This window comes from Wolffia australiana, chromosome 1 (genome assembly GCF_029677425.1).
Source record: "Wolffia australiana isolate 7733 chromosome 1, ASM2967742v1".
In the NCBI taxonomy this organism is placed as follows: domain Eukaryota; kingdom Viridiplantae; phylum Streptophyta; class Magnoliopsida; order Alismatales; family Araceae; genus Wolffia; species Wolffia australiana.
In genome coordinates this window covers 4,763,583-4,784,205 of record NC_135835.1, presented here as the reverse complement: position 1 = coordinate 4,784,205, position 20,623 = coordinate 4,763,583, and the positions used below count along the sequence as shown (strand labels likewise).

Genomic DNA, 20,623 nt, shown 5'->3' with positions numbered 1-20,623 from the left:
CCGAATGCTAACGGGCCAAGTGGGCTAGCACAGGAACTTGTTAGCTTAATTGACATGAAGCCCTCTTTAAAACAAAAACTTTAACAATAGCCACTAATAAAATAAAAATTACATATTCATCCAGAAGAGATCTTTTCCGCTCTGGCCCTCCAAATCTCGCACCGAAAAATATCCCGGATACCGAAACATTTGGGCAATATTTTATTCCATTCACCGAAAATAGAATAAAAGAGTTAAATCGGGCCCGGCACGTCCAGTCAATAGTTTACTCCCACATCGACAATTTAGTGACGTAACAAGAACAGTAGCCGATACTATTTAAGCCCGCCGTCGCTCAGCTGGCGCAGAGCGAGTGGAGAAAGAACGGAGGAGAGCGATCGAGAGAGGAGGAAGAAGGCTGAGATCTGAGATCCGCTCGGAAGGTCAACAATGGCGACGATCGCTGCAGCTGCGACATCCTCCACGGCGATTTTGACGAAGCCTCCTGCTCCGCGTTCTGGATCGATGGCAATCTCGTTCTCCAGCAGTTTATCTCGTTGTATCTCGTCCCGGAGGCGTGATTCTGCCTCCGTTGCGATCCAGAAGGGAGAATGGCGTCGCCGATTCCACGTTGTAGCTGCTGCATCGGGTGGGCTGGGCGCAAGGCCGACCGTGCTCGTCGCGGAGAAGCTCGGCGAAGCGGGGCTTGAAGTTCTCAAAGGGTTTGCTAATGTTGATTGCTCGTACAATCTCACGCAGGAAGAGCTCTGCACGAAGATCTCCCTCTGTGACGCGCTTATCGTTCGCAGCGGGACGAAGGTCACCCGCGAGGTCTTTGAGTCGTCTGGGGGACGGCTCCGTGTCGTCGGCCGCGCTGGGGTTGGAATCGATAATGTTGATCTTGGGGCTGCTACTGAGCATGGGTGTCTTGTTGTTAATGCGCCTACCGCTAATACGATTGCTGCTGCCGAGCATGGGATAGCTTTGCTCACTGCTATGGCTCGGAATGTTGCACAGGCCGATGCCTCCCTCAAAGCCGGTAACCTTTCTCTCGCGTGTTCTCTCTTTTTTTCTTTTTTTTTCTTTTTCCTTTGACCTCATTCACAGACTCCTGGTAGGCCTGTTTCGGTGGTGTTTTCTGATGCCTATCGCTTATCTGCTTATTCCACTTTGTGTCTCATATGTAGACCTGGTCGTTCTGTTCTTTTTGTGAGAATTGTTCGTTCAGTTCGGTTTTCCGAACAGAACAAAAACAAATTAGAACAGAACATCGCACAGACCTGTGTGGGGTTGTTTTGTTCGCTTTGTGCAAATTTTGTTCTAGTTCTGTGCGAATGTGCGAATTTGTGAGAATGTGCGAATTTTGTTCGTTTCTGAAAAAAAAAGAACAGAACAAAGAACAAGGCCCTGTGCGGTTCTTTTGTGCGAATTTTTTGTTCGTTTAAAACAACAGAACAGAACGACCATGTCTATGTCTCATTTATTGGGTCGATCGCATAGAGCCTGACCCTGTTTTTGTCGAGAATTTGGTGAAATGGATGCAAATAAAACTCAATGGCATCGCTGTAGAGTCGTTTCTGTGTTATTTCTCTAATTGCATATTGAGATTGTGAAGAAAAAATCTAGAAGAACGCTGAGATATTTCTAGATTCAGTAAAAGTGCCCTCAGATCAATTCGGTCAGGTTTTTCTCTTGTGGTTCAAAAGAGATAAATGAGCAAATGTGATGGTGTGGTTAAACTCTTTGAATTTATGTAGTGGCACTGTCTTCGCTACCTTTCTTCGCTTTTGGAAGGTTGTCAATGGATTTTTCCCCTCGTCTCCATTGGCACATTTTCTCGGAGCTTATTGGAGGATGTTTAGAAATCTTTGGTCAATAATTCCCGTCATAATCCATTTACGTTAGCAAGGCTGTAAGGAATGCAAGAAGTAGTTTGCCTATGTCTTGTCCTGAAACAAGGGATAAGCTTCAAGGTTTTCCTGTAAACACCTTAATATGAGGTCCATTTAGCCCACCTCATACTAGATTCAACTCATTTATCTTGTAACCTTGTTCTCAAAAATGGTCTCTATTCTAATCCTGTCAATTTTTCTCTATTGGTTATTCTCAGGAAAATGGCAGCGTAGTAAGTACGTTGGCGTCTCCCTCGGCGGCAAGACACTTGCCATTATGGGCTTTGGAAAGGTGGGCTCGGAAGTGGCGAGACGAGCCAGAGGCCTTGGGATGCACGTCGTAGCCCACGATCCATATGCTTCTGCAGACCGGGCTCATGCGATTGGTGTTGATCTAGTGTCCTTTGACAAGGCCATATCCTCTGCAGATTTCATCTCTCTCCACATGCCTCTCACTCCAACAACTTTGAAGATCCTCAACGATGATGCCTTCGCAAAGATGAAGACTGGCGTCCGAATCATCAATGTCGCCCGTGGTGGTGTCATTGATGAGGATGCCCTTGTTTGTGCCTTGGACTCAGGCAAAGTTGCACAGGTCCTAATATCATTGCCTCATCATAATCAAAACAATTTAACTAATCATCATAATCATATTCTCTGGTCTGGTGATTTTGCTTGAACAGGCTGCCCTGGATGTGTTCACCGAGGAGCCTCCTGCCGCTGGGAATAAGCTGGTCTTGCACGAAAGGGTGACTGTGACCCCACATCTCGGCGCCAGCACCATGGAAGCTCAAGTGAGCAAGCACGCTATCATCTACCTTAATTTTCTTACACCTCGTGATTGTTGACATCATTGTGACGACTACACAGGAAGGAGTGGCCATTGAAATTGCTGAAGCTGTCATCGGTGCTTTGAAGGGAGAGCTTTCTGCCACTGCAGTGAACGCTCCCATGGTTCCCCCTGAGGTACACATAAAATCAGAAACTTAAAAAAAAAATAGTTTTCATGAATTTGTGTTAAACCAATATCGTCTTTGTAGGATGATATTCCAAATCGATAGATGCATTAATGTCTTTATGTTCTTCTTTATTCATAAAATTACTATAATGAACAAAGATCTTGTGTCTTATTATGCACGACCTCACATTATTATTGGTAATCTGAGACTTAACCCCATCCTCATGGGCAGGTCTTATCAGAACTGGCACCTTATGTCACACTGGCTGAGAAACTGGGTAGATTGGCCGTCCAGCTCGTGTCGGGTGGTCGTGGGGTGAAGTCAGTCAAAGTAAGCTATGCCACTGCAAGAGCACCAGATGACCTGGACACGCGCCTGCTCCGGGCCATGATCACAAAGGGCCTGATCGAGCCCATTTCCAGCGTCTTCATCAACCTGGTCAACGCGGACTTCACGGCCAAGCAGCGGGGCATGAGGATCATAGAGGAGCGGATCCTCCTTGACGGGTCCCCAGAGGATCCACTGGACTACATCAGGGTCCAGATCGCCAACGTGGAGTCCAAGTTCGCCAGTGCCATGTCGGATTCAGGAGAGATAACCGTTGAAGGGAAGGTGATTGATGGGTTGCCGCATTTGACAAAGGTGGGCTCCTTCCAGGTCGACGTCAGCCTCGAGGGCAGCATCATCTTGTGCCGGCAGGTTGATCAGCCGGGCATGATTGGACGGGTGGGAAGCATCCTCGGAGAACAGAATGTCAATGTCAGCTTCATGAGTGTGGGCCGGATAGCCCCCAGGAAGCACGCGGTCATGGCCATAGGCGTTGATGACGAGCCCCACCCAGAAGCCCTGAAGAAAATTGGCGAGATCCCCGCCGTGGAGGAATTCGTCTTCCTCAAGCTCTGATTTATTCTGAGTTTTGGGGTGAATTTTTGAAGGGTTTTCAGTTTTCTGCAGAATGAATTAATAAATAGGACGGTGCAGGTGAGGAACTCTTGCATCCATCTCTTCCGTAAATCTGTTTTTCTTTATTGCAGCTCGTATTGAGTATGTGGTTTTTTTCAGGAGGTAGAAGCCTGTGTCAGAACTCATCAGAGGGTTGCTTCCATGGAAAACAGTGCAAGTATGATGTCTTTTCCCTTTTTGTTGAGATCTTTGAACAAAGTTAGTGGGTTTAACATAATCGATCCTTGCTTGATGACCAAGGGAGATTCTTTTCTAGGCTAATATCTTCTGGTTTTGGCGCCTCAACATAAATTTTCTTATTGATTTCCAAGTTCTGCATGAATTTTCATATGACAACCAAAGAATTGTGTGTCGCTGAGAAAGTTTAGCACTTCTTGTGATATATCACAATAAATTGTGTGTCCCTGAGAATTGTGTGCCATGTATTCGATTTTCACTGTTCTTGTGTTGCGTAAGATCAGATTCAGCGATCTCAGGGCACGTACTTTTGATATATGTCAGTTTAGTACTTTAGTACTTTAGCGGAGTGTGATAATATATGTCAGTTTTATATTTATTTCAGATCAAATTTTGAAACAATGATACAACCGACATGTACTTCCAAATACTTCCAATATGTTATCGCTATACAGTTTGAAATCTACATTCTCAGATAATGCAGACAGGCGCCCGGGATGGAGGACACCAGCTGCATAGTTTGGGTGCAGGAATGAACATTTGTGAGAGGAAACGGTAAGGGTGGGTGAGAGACAATATAACTAAGTCTGATGATGAAAGATTTGATTGTGCGTCGCACCAGTGCTCCCTCTTGTTGTGACCAGCTTGTCCTCAAACAGGAAGTCCGAACAATTGTTGGTCAGAAGCTTCTAGGCTAGTTCACGTGTTACTTCAAATTTCAGAAGTCCAGTCCATTATTTGAGAACCCGCAGGCCTTGCTAGGAGGTAGACATGGTCGTTCTGTTCTTTTTGTGCAAATTGTGCAAATTGTTTGTTCTGTTCGATTTTCCGAACAGAACAAAAACAAATTGGAACAGAACATCGCACAGACCCTTGTGCGGTTATTTTGTTCGCTTTGTGCAAATTTTGTTCTAGTTTTTTGCGAATGTGCGAATTTTGTTCGTTTTTATTTAAGAAAGAATAGAACAAAAAATGAGGCCCTGTGCGATTCTTTTGTGTGAATTTTTTTTCGTTCGAAACAAACAGAACAGAACGACCATGTCTACTAGGAGTGACAGAACGCCAACAGGACCTGGCAATTTCTGCCAGCAAAGAGTCCCATGGGGATTTACCAAATACAGTATGTGGTTCCAGCAGTGTACTTCAGCTGAGACACATGGAATATGGATTGAAAGGGTGCCTCGGGTGATAAGTCAAGACGGTTGGCCACCGATCCAAGGCTTTGGGTTACATAGTAAGGTTTGAAGCATTTGGGCATTGACTTCTTATTTGGGTGGCAGATGTGGTACTTCATGCATTACACTTTCAGTTTGTACATGAATTATGCACCATCTAAGGTTGATATTTGAAATCGTGATTTTTTCCTATTAAGTCTTGTTTTAAGTATTTTATTGGTTTTTGAGACTAACCCCTTTTGATTCAGAGTCAAATGGATTTTTATCTTATCTAGGATTTTTATTTGAAGCTCAGGACTTGGATAAAGTTGAATGGTGATTCCTGGAAGTGAGTGTGAGAAAAAGAGAAACCCAAGCCATATCCTGGGCTATAATAGGAAACCCATGCCATGGTCAAGACCATAAAAGATGTCTAATGCACAGGAAGATCATTCGTCAAGCCCAATTAAGCCCTTTTAAAGAGTTGGGTCAAATAAATTAAAGAATTATGGAACGAAACCACAGTACTATTTTTGAATTCGAATCATCTGGGACATGGATCAAGTTTGAAAATAAAGGTAGCCATATAGTCAAAATCATAGGTAATTAATCGAAGGGCTTGAAGAGTTAGGGCACTCTTGCTCGTAAAATGTGTTGGTGACCAAGTGGATCCTATTTCTGTAATCTATTCTAGCTCTACAGGAGTGTGGGAGAGAGATTTCAAGTTTGATCGAGATCTTGGAGACAAAGTAACACCCTACCCTGGAGGAAAGCGACAACGAGGTTTAAGTGATCTTCAATAATTTTAATTTCAAATTTCTAAGCTTTGGATCACAACAATCATTCTAGATGATAGTCTAGATGACAATCTTTCTAATGTCACCAGCTACGTCAATAAACTCCAGTGTTAGCCCATTCTATGTCCATTCTAAAGGGGTACCACATCTACACCGCCAACTATTGCTTGGCTGGCCTTCAAGGCCTGGAGCTACAATGGACTTGGTCATCAGCCAAGTCAATTAGCTGTGATCAGAGTAGGGTAGGGAAATTCGTGTTTTGTCTTCGAACGAACAGTGTTCATTGAAGAACGAACAGCCCCAAAAATCGGTTCGTGTGTGTGTTCGGTTCGTTCATGTTTGTTCGCGAACAAACACGAACAATACAAAATTTTAATAAATTAAAAAATTTTAAATAGAAGAAAGGGGGGCACTCAACGATGACTGGTGTGAGTACAAATGAGGTTGCCCCTTTTTTATGTGTACTGTTTGGAAAATTGTGCATTGTAAATTGTAAATTGATTTACCTGAGCACTCTGGCAATGGTGTGATAGATGAAATTTGAGCATAATATAATTTCAGAATATATTTGTGAGGTGGTTTCAAGATTAAATGAAGTGGCCTCATATTACATAAGTATTTGAAAAGGAGAAATAATAAAACAATTTTTAAAGGCCAAGTTTGGGAAGGTTCATGTAGTTCTCTCTATTTGTAATATTGAATGCGAGAAGAACAAATTTCAGGGCTCCACATTTTATTTCTTTAGCAATATACTGTGTATCTTAATATAAATATTATAAGATCCAGTTTTCTCCTTAATTGAGCAGATTCATATGTTGATGAACTTTTTATTGAGGACAATTGGAAAAACATTGCCCATCAGCTTTTAGTCTAGAAGTATAAAATATCAAACTTAAGGAGAACACCAAATTTGAAGTAAATTTGTTAATTTTTAACTTCACTACATGAATACTACATTTCATCGAAGGAATACCAGTAATGTCAATAATCTATTGCACGAAAGTAATCATTTTGTTTGAAAATTTTTTAAGCCTGTGTATGGTTTTATCATTTTCAACAGTAAGTACGTTGGTTTATTTTTTAAGCTTAAAATTGTTACTTTTTAAGTTTGGCATTAGTCACTTGATGTTTATTTGACAAAATTAATTAGTAGATATGAAACCACGAGCATTTATATATACTTAATGATTCAATCAGTGCAAAGATTATTTGACTTAAAACTATGGATGAACAAATATGTACTTAATTTATACGTAATCATTAATATATATATTTGATGATTCAATATAGTGTAAATCCTAATATTAATATTATAAGATGAAAAAAGTTCAGTTCAATTTGAAAACTAAATAGACTGTTCTAGCAACTGAGTTTCAAAAACATCAAAGGAGTGAAGAGGCAACATGACTGACATTACGTTGGACAACAATAATCATTGTTGGAGTGAAGTTGTGACGCTTCCAAAATGTTTTGTTATTCCATCGAGTACTCACCACTTCTCTTCCGTGTCCTGTAGGGTTGTGGGGCTCTAACTTGAAGTCTGCTGGCTTGAGAGAAAGAATATTTGTAAGGATGTGCTTGGTACTTACTCCAATAAGTATGTCTTGGACTGGACAAAATGGCTCTGTGTCACCATATAACACATGCTGAAGTATAACATTAACTTGGACATGTGCATTCTTTATTTGACAGATGATATTTTTGAAGAACTATGGAGATTCACCGAAGAACATATAAACCGTGGAGATTCACCGAAGCACATATAAACCATGGAGATTCACCAAAGCACAATAAAACACAGTTCATGAACATACCGTTGAGATTCGGGCAGCAAACCAACGCAAATATTCCCGCCCAATGTTCTTCACAATGCTATCTAGAAGATATAGCGATGGTAGCTTCTGATCAACAGGAACCTACACCAAACGAATAACTGAAATGCGAGATTACAAACTTCATTCAAACCCTAACCCCACAATGTAAATCGCTTCTTCTCAACAAAAAAAAGTCTCTGGCAATGAAATTTATGAGCAAAATCAAAGAAACCTAGATTTGTGCATCCTGAAATGAAAATTATTTGAACGATAGGCGATAACACACGATAATGGATTCCTATCAATCACATTTTTTTCAAAATTTGCAGGCTACAAATCCGAGCTAACGATCCAAGCCCTAATCGAACATTCAAACCTCTTCAGAAGCACAAAGGAAAAAATAAAACTATAACGCTCGCAAAGAACCCAATTCTTCGCAAAATCAAAGACACCTATCCTGTGAATATTAATCTGAAAAAATGATAATTTTTGGAGCAAAAATCGGAGTGAAAATGAGGCAAAAGTAAAAAACTGATAATTTTCGGAGAGAAAATCGGAGCCCACCTCCACTATACGTTGCAGATGGCATTGGCGATGCCTCCAACAAACTCCTGCTGCTCCCCAGCAATGATGGTGAGTTCGGTGATAATGGTGGGGGGGGGGCTTTGCTGACGATCTATTGAAATGAATGAGCTCGATCAATATGAAATTTATGAGCTCAGTCAATTGAAATGAATGAAAATGCCCTTTGCTGACGATCTAGTGGTGTTGGGAGGCAATGGTGACTAGTTTGTTCGTGTTCGTTCGTTCGCATGATCGCGAACGAATGAATCTTTTCTTACCAACCCTAGATCAGAGCATCAACCAGTCCAACCATGTCAACTTTGGTAATGTCGAGTCAACTCTTCGATCAAGGGCTACCAAACAGAAATCATGTGAATATAGAACATCACTTATATTTTACCCCAAATCATAGGAATATAGAACACCAGTTATATTTTTACCACAAATCATGTGAATATAGAACATCAGTTATATTTTACCCCAACTCATAGGAATATAGAACACCAGTAATATTTTACCCAAATCATTGGAATATAGAACACCAGTTGTATTTTATCCAAATCATGGGAATATAGGACATCAGTTATAGTTTTACCCCAAATCATGGGAATGTAGAACACCAGTTATATTTTACCCCAAATCATGGGAATATAGAACACGAGTTATGTTTTACCCCAAATCATGGGAATATAGAACACCAGTTATATTTTACCCCAAATTATGGGAATATAGAACATCAGTTATAGTTTTACCCCAAATCATGGGAATGTAGAACACCAGTTATATTTTACCCCAAATCATGGGAATATAGAACACGAGTTATGTTTTACCCCAAATCATGGGAATATAGAACACCAGTTATATTTTACCCCAAATTATGGGAATATAGAACACCAGTTATATTTTACCCCAAATCATGGGAATATAGAACACCAGTTGAGGGTAGCTCTAGCTTGGGCCAAGACAAACGCTCGTAGCGGATTTCTTGAAACCATTGAATTCAGAATACGGCAAAGTAGCTGAAAGAGAGGGAGCATTAATTTAGGACTCAAATTTCTAGTTTGATAGGTAGCTCGTGAAACCTATTTGTTTGGTATGCCTGTGCAACTTGTTATAATTGATCCTATTGATTCAAATGGATCTCTCATCTTCATTTGTAAGTACAGTGACATCTTATATTTTATTATATATTCTGGAGCACTGAATATATCAAATATATATAAAAAATAGATTATATTTTATCGATAGGCCTGCTTGTTTAAATTCAAATTTTAAAACACATTTTCCCTCTCCTCTTGTTTTTTGCACCAAAATGGCTTACTCTTAAATATTGATCGCTGAGTATCAGTAAAGAGCTTTATGTTATAAAATTATAATAATGTAATATTCTAAAATGTAAAAATATTTTTAATTGAATGATTTTGATTTCAGTGGACCAAAATTCTTTTTGATAACTTTTGAAAGAGGCTGATGTCAATAGATATATGTTTTGAAGGAAATATAGTTTCAGATACAGATTAAACTTTAGATTTCAGTGATGTTAATAATTTTCATTGGGACTTCAAATAATAGTTCCTATATAATTAAACTCACATTTTGATTGGCATAGATGTTGACATTGTCATAGTCGTATTGGAACCATAGAGATTAGAAATATTCAATTATTCAAATGATCTTGATATAAGTCCCAATTTTAATGATCTTATTCTATAGTTACCGTGAAATTTTTTTATCATTGGCGTATTAAATTTTTATCAATATTACTACCAATATTTATCATTGGCATATTAATGTTAGTTTTAAAAGATATATCCAATTGATGTATTGTTTATAAGCGAAGAAATGCAAAGATTTTTCTCAAGTGTGGAATTATAGGTGTTCGAGCTAGGAGCAAAGGATATTTCCTTCAACCCAGGGGAAGAGTTGAATTTATTTTATCTTATTCTGTGGCTCAATTCAGATAGTCCAACCCAAGCGAGCATATCCGTTAAATCTTTCTCATTAATTACACTCATATTTTATAATTTATCAAATTCTATCTAATCCCTGAAAATATTTTTTCCAAAAAATAGTTCATTCTCACGTTCACTTTATCAAAACCAACTCCATTCAACTCTCTCCAACTTAATCCTAAATGCATCACCATTCAAAAGTAATTAAATTCAATACTTTTAGAAAATATGTTTCGCTCAATAAATACCAATTGGGGGCTTCTAGAGATTCATCCGGAGCATTACAATTTTACAATTTTGGAGGACATTTCATTTACAGCCATTATTCTGCAGATCATGACAATCATTAAGAAAAAATGTACTAGAGAGAGGAAGATTACTCTAGAATAAGAGAGAAAGTGTGAGAGAATGAGAGAGATAAGTCCAGGAGAGATGAGTACCAAAGATGTGGAGACTAGAAAAGAGAAAATGAGCGAGAGAGAGAAGTTAGAGGAGAGTGGGTCCAGTATATGATTCAAGGGGACCGAATACATAATACCTTTGTATTTTTATATATCTCTCTCTGGCTGGCGTATTGGAGAAGAATCGCCAGGTAGATAGATATGTATATATATATATATATTACATCTGGTCCACTTGCATCACATTAAAGTTTTGGACAGAAATTGCGGTCCAGCCGAAACAGAATTTTGTCCTGTACAATGTGGTCCTTACCAGATGAAATATGTTGTGATGTTTTTTTTACCATGCACCATAATCTTCCATCATTAGTGCCCAAATCAACACAAATTATACGGCCCTTTTGAAGGAAATGATTTTCCACTATGAAGGTCTTAATAGGCTCCTAGAGTTCCAGGTGCAAGAATATTTCCAACTAATAATATCTTACTTCGTCCTTCTGAAGTGGTATTATCTGGAAAAATCAGCCAGGTACCCGGTTATTAATCTTTTTTTCCAAGTTTTCTCAATCGCCTGGAGATAAAGGTTGACTAGATTGTTCTTCTAAAATCAACTGATAAATAAAATTATCTACTGAATGGTCACAGCAAAAGAAGATGATCAAAACAAAGTCATTGATCAATTGAAGACGATCTTCTCCCCCCATTTGAATTCACCCCAAAAAGAGAGTTTCATAATCTGACCATGGTAGATCAAGGACAGATACCAGTTGCTCGAATTTTGAACTGGAGATTAATCAGAACTGAGAAAACAGTGAATCAATAATGCGGGTAAACCAAGCGGGGAAGGACACCACAGAAACATGAAAAGAAAACCGGGGCGTTCTTAGGGATCTGGACAAAAAATAACCTGGTGAGACAGATGATCAATGCCCCTTGTGTTCTTCTCGTTAGAGAGAGTGCTGTGAGCTGCCGCCGCCGCCACCATGCTTGGACACCCGCCGGAAGGTGGCGGCGACGAGATTCGAACTCGAGAGCAACCGCCATCTAGACCTGGGCGCGGCGGCGGAGGCAGAACTCCGGCTGCCGCCGCCGCCAATTGCCGGCAGACCCACGTCGCGGACCGGCTGCTCCGGCGGGACCGTGCCGGGGTCCGAGCCGAGCGCGCCGCCCGGTCCGGCGTCGAGCCGCTGCGGGACTTGAATGGCGGCGGCGCCGACATCGAGGTTCACGGCCAGCGAGGCCCGGATGGTCCTCAGCCAGTCGGCCGCCTCGGCGGTCACGGCCTTGCACTTCTTCACCTTCACTTTGACCAAATTGGGGCAGCCCCCGGCCAGCGCCTCCATGCCATGGTTCGACACGGGGCACCCTTTGATGCAGAGCTTCTTCAAGGCCAGGCACTTGGAGGCAATGCAGGAGATCTCGGCGTCTCCGATCGTCTCGCTGCCGCAGAGAGCCAGTCTCTCCAGGTTCCGGCAATTGCCCGCAATCAGCCCGAGGCTGAGGGCCGTCGGATTGACTCCGATCAACACCAGCTCCTGGAGGTTCGAGCACCGCCGGGCGACGGCGGCGAGGCCCTCGTCTCCGATCCTGTTCGCCTTGCCGCCGTCGATGTGGATCTTGCGGAGCCGGCGGCAGCGCTCGGCGACGACGGCGAGCCCGGCGTTGGTGCACTCGGTGGTTCTGACCAGGTGGAGGACTTCCAGGTCGGCGCAGGAGGAGAGGGCGGAGAGCCCCCGGTCGCTGATGTTGAGCCGCTCCAGGTGGACCTCGACGAGGCCCGGCACGAGCTTCGGCAATTCGACGAACAGCTTGTCCCAGTCGCCGGAGCAGCGGAACAGTTTAAGGGTCCGCAGGTTGGGGGAGCCGGTGATGAGAGGGCCGTAGCAGTGCCCGTCGTAGAGCTCCTTCAAGCAGATGGTCTTGAGGGCGGGGAAGGCGGCGTCGCCGTCTCCGCCGCCGACGGGCTCTTCCGTGTCCCCTCGGAGCCGTTTAATGGAAAGCTCCTCCAGCAGCGGGCAGTGGGCGAGGACGGCGTTGATGCCCTTGGAGCCGAAGATGCAGTACCCGCAGGAAAGCTTGCGAAGGCGGGGGCAGTTCTTGGCCAGCGACGTCATACCCACCTCGGAGACCTCTCTGCAAGCTCGGATCTTCAGCCGGGTCAGGTTCGGGCACCGGGCCGAGATCAACGCGAGCGCCTCGTCGCCTATGCTGTCCGACCCGCGATCGCACTTGAGGGCGAGCTTCGTGACCGAGTCGAACCGGGAGAAGAGCGTCGGAATTGCTTCCAGCAACGCGGCCCGCGCGTCCAGAGAGATTCGATGCCGGCTCTGCCCTTCGATCGACAGCCACCTCTTGCAGACCAGAGAACAGTTGTTCCTGTCCGCCGGCCCCAGGGATTGGAACACGATCGCCAAGCATTCATCGGGAAGATCCAGCGAGCTGTCCCGATCCGCCATCGGCGAAGCCGCCGCCGCTGCCGGATCGCTGTCCTCGCAATCCGAGAACACGCGTCGCGCGGCGGAGGACGTCCGCGACCGCCTTCCTGGCTCAGATCTGGGAGGCATGGACGCAGATTGGCCCATCCACGAAGAACAATCGCAAAATCAAGCCCAAAAACAGCGGAAAAAACCGATTTTCACCGCTCAAAACTCGGATTTCCTCTCCGTCTGCGACGAATCGAGCATCGCGATGAAGAACGAAGGCGCTCTTCGGCAACGCTCTGCTGCTGTTCAGCGATGGCGGCGAAGACGACCTAGGAGCGGAGATTGGGGACGGACTCCACGAAAGATTCAATTTTTGTTTAATCGTCCCCTCTCTCTAAATATATAGGTCTCGACCTCGTGCCCTTTCTCTCTCTTCAATTTTCTTTTTCAATTTAATCTATTCCATGTAAAATAAAATAAACACCGAAATGCCAGCGTTACCGGCCGGTCAACGCGGAAAGAACGCCTTCGTTGACTGCCGCGAGCTTTGCCGAGTCAATAACCTTTGTTGGGCTGTATTTTGGGCCGTCCTACGTTGCCGCAGATACCAGCCCAATTTAATTTGAGAAGCGGTAATATAATAAAGGGTTATATCACGGTGTGGCCCGAACTTTTTCGAAAATTTGAGTTACAGCCCTTACTTTTTTTTTGCCACAACACATCCCGAAGTCCCATTTGGTCCGCAGCCTGTGACGTGGAGTCTACGTGGCTGCCAGGTGGAGTTCCGGCGGAGTCCACCTAGGCGGAATCCACGTGGCATCCACGTGGATTCCATGTCACAACGCGATTTGAAGAAAGAAAGATTTTAGCCCGCCCAATGTGAGTCACCCGGGAGAGAGCTGAGAAAGGCGACGAAGGAGAAGGAGACGGTGGAGAAGGAGGAAGAAAGGGCGCGAGGGAGAAGGGGCTTCTTCTTGGCTACGGGAATCGTTGCGAGCTTCTTCCTGGCTACGGGAGTTCCATGAGGTAGGGTTTCTCTGTTCCATTCATGTAACTTTCTCTATCTCTCTCTAGATTTCATGGTTTACTGCTTTTTTAGCTACGTGTGGGTTGCTTTCTCTCTCTCTCTAGATGGACATACATTACTGCTTCTCAAAATACCGATGATCTTCTATCTTTATCTTGAAGCCCATATTTTATTGCTCTCTCTTCGATTCATGTAACTTTCTGTGTCTCCCTCTAGATTTCATGGTTTACCTCATTCTTTAGCTACATGTGGGTTTCTTTCTCTCTCTCTCTCCTGATGGACATACATTACTGCTTCTCAAAATACCGATGATCTTCTATCTTTATCTTGAAGCCCATATGTAACTTTCTCTGTCAATTTTAAGATCTTGTTCAATGACTTTTGAAAGTTCTTCTCTCTGTCCCTCTCGTAAATAAAGATTACCCAGGGCTGCTATTAATTTTTAGCATTCTGTTCAGTAACATTTGGAAAATTGTGCAGTCTCTCTCCCTTTAATGAAGACTACCTTGGGCTGTTTGGTTGTCTCTATGTAAAACTTTCAAACTCCATTCTTGCAGCTTTCTCTCATTTTTCACATCTTGTTTAGTGACAGTTGAAAATTTTACGATCTCTTTCTCTCTTAAAGGAAGATTTCCTTGAGCTGCTCTTTTGATTAACAAGACATTGGGAAATTACAGTCTCTCTCTTAAATGAAGAATCGCTTGGGCTGTTGTTTTTTGTCTTCGTGTAAAACTTGCAGACTAATTGATATGGCCTCATTGAACGCCCGGGGCACATCAAAGGGGGCGGGCAGGGTCGAGCCAAGCAGTCCACCTCCGGCCACCTCCGGTCCTCTTTGGGTCAACCTCCGTGCATGGTCGAGCTGCATGCTCCCCGTCATTAGCTCTCTGATAAGCTGATAAGCTGCATGCTCCCCGTCATTTCAATGCCTCCTTCACCGTCCCTTGCTCTCACCCAGCAAGAACATATTTTAAATTCAAATTGCCAATCAAGAATAATGTTTAACTTTATTGAAATGTTGTTTATTAATAATAAACGCATGGTGCAATATAGTTGTTCGTCTCACTTGGCACAGAATGCAGCCCGGCTGTGGGGAACTCAGTCTCCTACGTTGGAGTTTTTTATCTGTGGGGAACACAGAATCCAGCCAACTCACTTGCTTTTCTTGCCTGAAAATTTCGGTATCAACCGAGATAGGAAATTTGAAATATGTTTTTCAATAAATTCTCAAACGACATAGGTGCATATCTAAAAGCGTTAAATGAAAGAGAATAAAATAAAGGCAGGTTCACATCTGTAGGAGGAAAAATAATGTTCAACTGTAATGCGCCTTGGCCAGATCCTGGGGCTGTAAAATTTCAATAGTAGAACTAAGTTATCGTTCATCGACCAGCTAAGAAATCTGCGACTGGAGAAAATCCTTAGTGACACTGCTCAAATAAAGATGAGATTTCAGAATCGCAATCAGATGTACATCATCAGTTGTCTGGGAAAGGCAGGAGAAGTTATTCTGAGGTGTTTCTCCTTTTTTGATTGATTCTGCTTTCTTCTGGAGGGCTTGGCGTTCCTTAAGGTAATTTCTAGCAACAACATCTTCAAAGGTGCTCGACAAACCATGGGAGATTTATGATCTTTCTTTTGCTTATATTGCTGCAACTGAATAGAAATGAGGATAAAAAATGAGAAAAATAGCATGAAATATCTGTAAAGAGCAAGAAACTGATGCTTGGAACAATGAAAAAGCAACATGAAAGGGAATTGGGGCAAGAAAAACCTTCTTCCGTCCGGCGGCTAATAGATCCGTCGTGTTCTTCTTTCTTTCCATTAGATCTTGCAGCATAGGCCAAGAGGGAACCGGGGGGTCAACGATTCAATCCTCACAAGAATCTGCTCTGCAAAGAGACCCACCAATTAAAGAAGCAAGAAATTGAATCTTGAAGCAGCCTAAATCCATGGCGAACGCAAGAGAAAAGGCACAGATCTACCAAGAGAAAAGGCGACGTGGAAAGAAGGCGTCAAACCTAGGATGAATCAAACTAAGAAGCAAAACAGTCAAAGATGAATCTGTTGATCAACAGATCCATCCGCCGGATAACTGTACTGCTTAAAATAAATCTTGATTCAAATCACGAGAAACCAAATTTCCAACAGAATTTGACAAAAAAAGCATATGAAAACAAATTCGCTGCGTCTGGAGAATTGATTTCTTGGCAAATTGAAGACAATGCTCCGATCCGCGGGAATTCTTCTTCCCCCCCTTCTCCTTCATGCGAGAGTTCTAAAGAGAGAGAGATTGAAATTTGAGATCCAGTCAGTCCGCAATCTACCATCACTTGTGGATCAAAGCAAAAAAGAATCGGCGAGGAAGAAGAATTGAAGATCAAATTTCAATGAACCCTAGAACAGCAAGCACAAATGAACGAATGGGTATGGAAGAGCATGAATTTAGCTCGCCCATCTCCTCTTTATCCCAGGGCACCTCCGTGGCCCGAGAGCAGGCGTTGATGACGGTGTTGTAGGTGAGGACCGTCGGCGCGACAGAGTAGGGCGGCCGCTTCAACCGATCGAGGAGGGCGAGGGCGTGCTCACAACGATTCCGACGCCGACGACGTTGATCAGCGCGGAAGCCCCTTCTCCCTCGCGCCCTTTCTTCCTCCTTCTCCACCGTCTCCTTCTCCTTCGTCGCCTTTCTCAGCTCTCTCCCGGGTGACTCACATTGGGCGGGCTAAAATCTTTCTTTCTTCAAATCGCACTGTGACGTGGAATCCACGTGGTTGCCACGTGGATTCTGCCTAGGTGGACTCCGCCGGAACTCCACCTGGCAGCCACGTAGACTCCACGTCACAGGCTGCGGACCAAATGGGACTTCGGGCTGTGTCGCGGCAAAAAAAAAGTAAGGGCTGTAACTTGAATTTTCGAAAAAGTTCGGGCCACACCGTGATATAACCCCTATAATAAATAGGTAATTTTGTTTTAAGGGTTCTTTTTTTAAAAAGAGCTTTTTTCTTTGAATTTCCTGGGGTTTGCTGCAGGCTGAGAAGGAAGTTGATCTGGGAATTCAAATGTATTCCCTCATCGTCTGTCCGGGCCTACTTCTCCTGGAGTCACAAGGTTTCGTAATGTCCTTTGCTTCGTCATCTGCATCATCATATCCTACATAGGCGGTTACTCTGAAGTAGGCACTGATCGTGACATCCCTGGGGCATCCTGATATCCAAACCGTATAGAGTATTAATTTTTCTATTATTCTGTCCTAAATCCAAAAGCCTTAGCAGCGTTGCTCGTGTTCATGCTGTCATTATTGAACCTGTTTGTGTCCAGTGGGCCCTATGCATAGCCCTGGATATATTACTGATTTTACCAGATTTTCTAGTGGATAGTAATCACATCTGTACTGAATCCTCATGTCTAGATTAAAGCACAGCTTGCAAGCTTGGTTCCTCATGCATCTTGGTTCAGCTAATGAATGAACTTTTTGGAGGTTTTGAATTACTCAAGCTTTTCAGCTAAGCTTTTTTCCCCTGCCACTAGTTTATCTATCTTTCTCACTACCATGACGATTTTCACTACCTTAGAATTGATGAGTTAAAAACTGCTATTAATTAAATGATTTCAAATGCATCAGCATTGTTTGGGTTAGTGATGCATGGTGATCAATGTTTTGGACACTAATTAAATAATTTCAAAGGCATCATCATCGATTTGCTCGTGAATGCTGTGCTGCTGATTGTGTCCACCATCAATCATTCAAGTGATTAAAGTCTTCATATAATATATGTTCCACCTCATGGTCAGGGAAACTATTATGTGAATATGATATCGTGTTCTCCATCAATCATTCCCATACATTGTTGAATGATTCACCAACGTCCTGATGAAAATCCAGATCATTTTTCTAATGGCATTTATCTTGCCTATGGGGAACAATTTTGGCATGAATGCCAGCTCGATAGCATACTACAATTCAAGGTATGAACTAGATTTTGAACCATTAGTTTGATCAACCCCTTAACGTGAAGGGTAAAAGAATCATCTTCCAGAAGTTGAGAGGAAAATTTTGATAGTTTTTCATCTCAAAGACTCATGCCAAATCTTCAATCAATAAGTAAGAAATATTAGGGGTTGCATTGATTCTCAGATTCAATCCAACATCATTAATGTGGTGTTAGGTCTATACTGCATTCTTGCTGAAAGATCATGTAGTTTCATCCTTTCTCTACATGCAAATATAACATTGAGGTTGAAATGTCTTGGGTTCTATAGGCCTAGATATGGATGAAGAAATCAAAACGACACACAACGGAAAAATTTTGTGAAATTGTGCAGCATCGATAAAACCATGAAACGAAGTACCTTTGCACGGATCTCATCCATGATTTCTAGGATCTTGGAGTAATTTGAGTCAAGCTGCTCAAGTGTTCAGCCTCTAGATGTATACACACGATCCTCGGTAGGTCAGATCTCCTCCTTGTTGACGAGCCCCGTTCAACCTCCGTCGCCGTCATTATGCCGTCCCGATCACATCAAGAGTAGAGAGGAGTCATGGGGAGAAGGGAGAAGAAGCGGAAGGCCCCTGAAAAATTCTGACCTGGGTGAATTTTGTTCAAGGCCTTCCCTTTTTTATACTGAGTGGGTATTTTTCATAAGAACCCCCAAAACTTAAGTATTTCTTCTGACGTCCAAAAGACCATTTGCGTGTGACCCTCTAGGCCCATGTATCTGTCTAGGTAACGACTCCATTAATTAGGCCCATGTATTTATTTGCCATCCAAATTAATTAATTATATCATCATATAGATTAATTAGTGTCGGATCAATTTAACCCAATCGATAGGTCGATTCTCCGACACGTGAGGTGCCAAGCTACACCTCATGTTCTAGAAGATATAAAGGAGTGTATATCAACTCACTCATGGGACCTGTTCATCATCGGTTTCCGTGTACGTATTATCCCTCATCCACTTGACGCTCCTTAGAAGACTTAGGGTATGGTCAATTGTCAAACCCTAATCGGTCATCCGAGTTAGTATTGATGCATTCGGAAATCATCGGAGAACACTTCTCCGATATTTTAGTGCCTTGGCCGAGGACTTCATCGGATCATCTTCATTGAGTCATCACCTCTTATACCGGGGGCGGACAATTCCATCTTGACCACTCAATCGTCTTCGTGAACTTCTTAATGTACCTGAACTAAGATCATTTAGAATCCCATGACTAGAGACTCGTTGGCCATAGTCAAAGTATAACCGCCCGTCCACAACATGTTTTTGGTGTCTCAGGTCTAAAGACCACTTAACCGTGACGTGAATCAATCTGACTGTCAGTTCAGTATAATATCATTCAGGGATTTGTATGGATCAATTTAATGAACTCTTCCCACTAAAGAGCACCCACTATCTATCCTTAGTGTCTCCACACTAATCGTTACGTGATCAACCATACTCATCAGAAGAGTGAGGCCAGATTGTGTCTAGATACTTTGATGTCCTTCTCGTGTATCCTTCGAGTAGGAATGTTTAAAGCACATGCTTAAAGACTAGTGATCTCTGTATTATGATCTCATCATAATTCACTAAGTCTGATCATGTATTCATGGACTTCATTATAAGCATCACATGTGCACTATAATGAATATATTATATTAATGAACATGAAACGAGATGTGGAATACGTGATTGGCTTGTCGGCCACATATATTTCAATCAAAATGTCATCGAAATAGTCTCCTTGTCTCTCACTGACCTGAATGGGTTATCTGTGAAATTAATGTCAAAAAATTATGTTAAAAAACAATAAATCAAGAAAATTGTGAACTTCATTTGGAAAATGCAGTAATTGAAATATGATTTAAAAATGCATTATCAATAAAATATTTTTATCATTTTTTTGAAAATTTTATTAAAATAACATGTTTACATATTGTAAGAGCTTATGTAGATATTGTCACAATCATGTCTCACAAATGTGAATTGCAATTTAATAAGATAGAAAGACAAGGGCCACCTAGGTCTGGCTAGCATGGACATCTAAATTGGGTGTCCTTTATATTTATAATTATTATGTAATATTCCATAAAGTCTTTAACTTTAAGTATGTCTGTCAATGTCAATAAATATTACGTGTGTTACCCTCTATGCCCATGGATAGTTTGATGTCCATCTCGAGTATTCATTGAATATGAATATTTAGATATATTTAAATTCTTGAGATAATCTTGTCGTACTTCATTAACTCCATTCTTGAACTTGTTGCTTCACCCATGATAAGATGGTTTGGAATTCCATGATTAGGAACTCACATATAACAATCAAAAGACAATTGTTCAACCACATGATGTCTTTGGTGTCAAGTCTGAGAGACACCAAATACCATTTAGGAATTCATACGGATCAGTTCTTTGAACTATTTTCTTTAATGGCTGTCCACTTTCAATCCTAATGTCTCTTGACTAAAGGGTACGGGATCAGTCATACTTATCATATGAGTGGGACTAGATAGTCTCGAGTATCCTTTGAATA

The 20,623-nt window shown here is 42.3% G+C and overlaps 2 protein-coding genes across 11 annotated transcripts; one reads left to right on the top strand and one right to left on the bottom strand.

The window, feature by feature from the left end:
- Positions 1-333: 333 nt before the first annotated feature.
- LOC144702771 (D-3-phosphoglycerate dehydrogenase 1, chloroplastic-like) lies at positions 334-5,341 on the top strand. Of its 10 annotated transcripts, XM_078574848.1 has the most exons (9): positions 334-1,018; positions 2,090-2,466; positions 2,555-2,665; positions 2,742-2,837; positions 3,062-3,811; positions 3,893-3,950; positions 4,446-4,525; positions 4,630-4,735; positions 4,997-5,341. In XM_078574848.1, the coding sequence occupies exons 1-5, from the start codon at positions 430-432 to the stop codon at positions 3,731-3,733; spliced, it is 1,845 nt and encodes a 614-aa protein (XP_078430974.1). In that variant the 5' UTR covers positions 334-429; the 3' UTR covers positions 3,734-3,811; positions 3,893-3,950; positions 4,446-4,525; positions 4,630-4,735; positions 4,997-5,341. The 10 variants fall into 10 exon arrangements, with proteins under 10 accessions (XP_078430974.1, XP_078430978.1, XP_078430977.1 ...); XM_078574852.1 differs by lacking the exon at positions 4,630-4,735 and having other exon boundaries at positions 4,455-4,525; XM_078574851.1 differs by having other exon boundaries at positions 4,455-4,525; positions 4,630-5,341.
- Positions 5,342-11,442: 6,101 nt separating this feature from the next.
- LOC144702764 (F-box protein At1g47056-like) lies at positions 11,443-13,458 on the bottom strand. Its single transcript, XM_078574799.1, has one exon. The coding sequence runs from the start codon at positions 13,232-13,234 to the stop codon at positions 11,600-11,602; it is 1,635 nt and encodes a 544-aa protein (XP_078430925.1). The 5' UTR covers positions 13,235-13,458; the 3' UTR covers positions 11,443-11,599.
- Positions 13,459-20,623: the final 7,165 nt, after the last annotated feature.

Coding starts and splice junctions, on each gene's coding strand:
- LOC144702771 (XM_078574852.1), top strand. CDS start 430: ATGGCGACGATCGCTGCAGCTGCGACATCCTCCACGGCGATTTTGACG. Junction 1,019..2,089: donor CGATGCCTCCCTCAAAGCCG/GTAACCTTTCTC, acceptor GGTTATTCTCAG/GAAAATGGCAGCGTAGTAAG. Junction 2,666..2,741: donor CCAGCACCATGGAAGCTCAA/GTGAGCAAGCAC, acceptor ACGACTACACAG/GAAGGAGTGGCCATTGAAAT.
- LOC144702764 (XM_078574799.1), bottom strand. CDS start 13,234: ATGGGCCAATCTGCGTCCATGCCTCCCAGATCTGAGCCAGGAAGGCGG.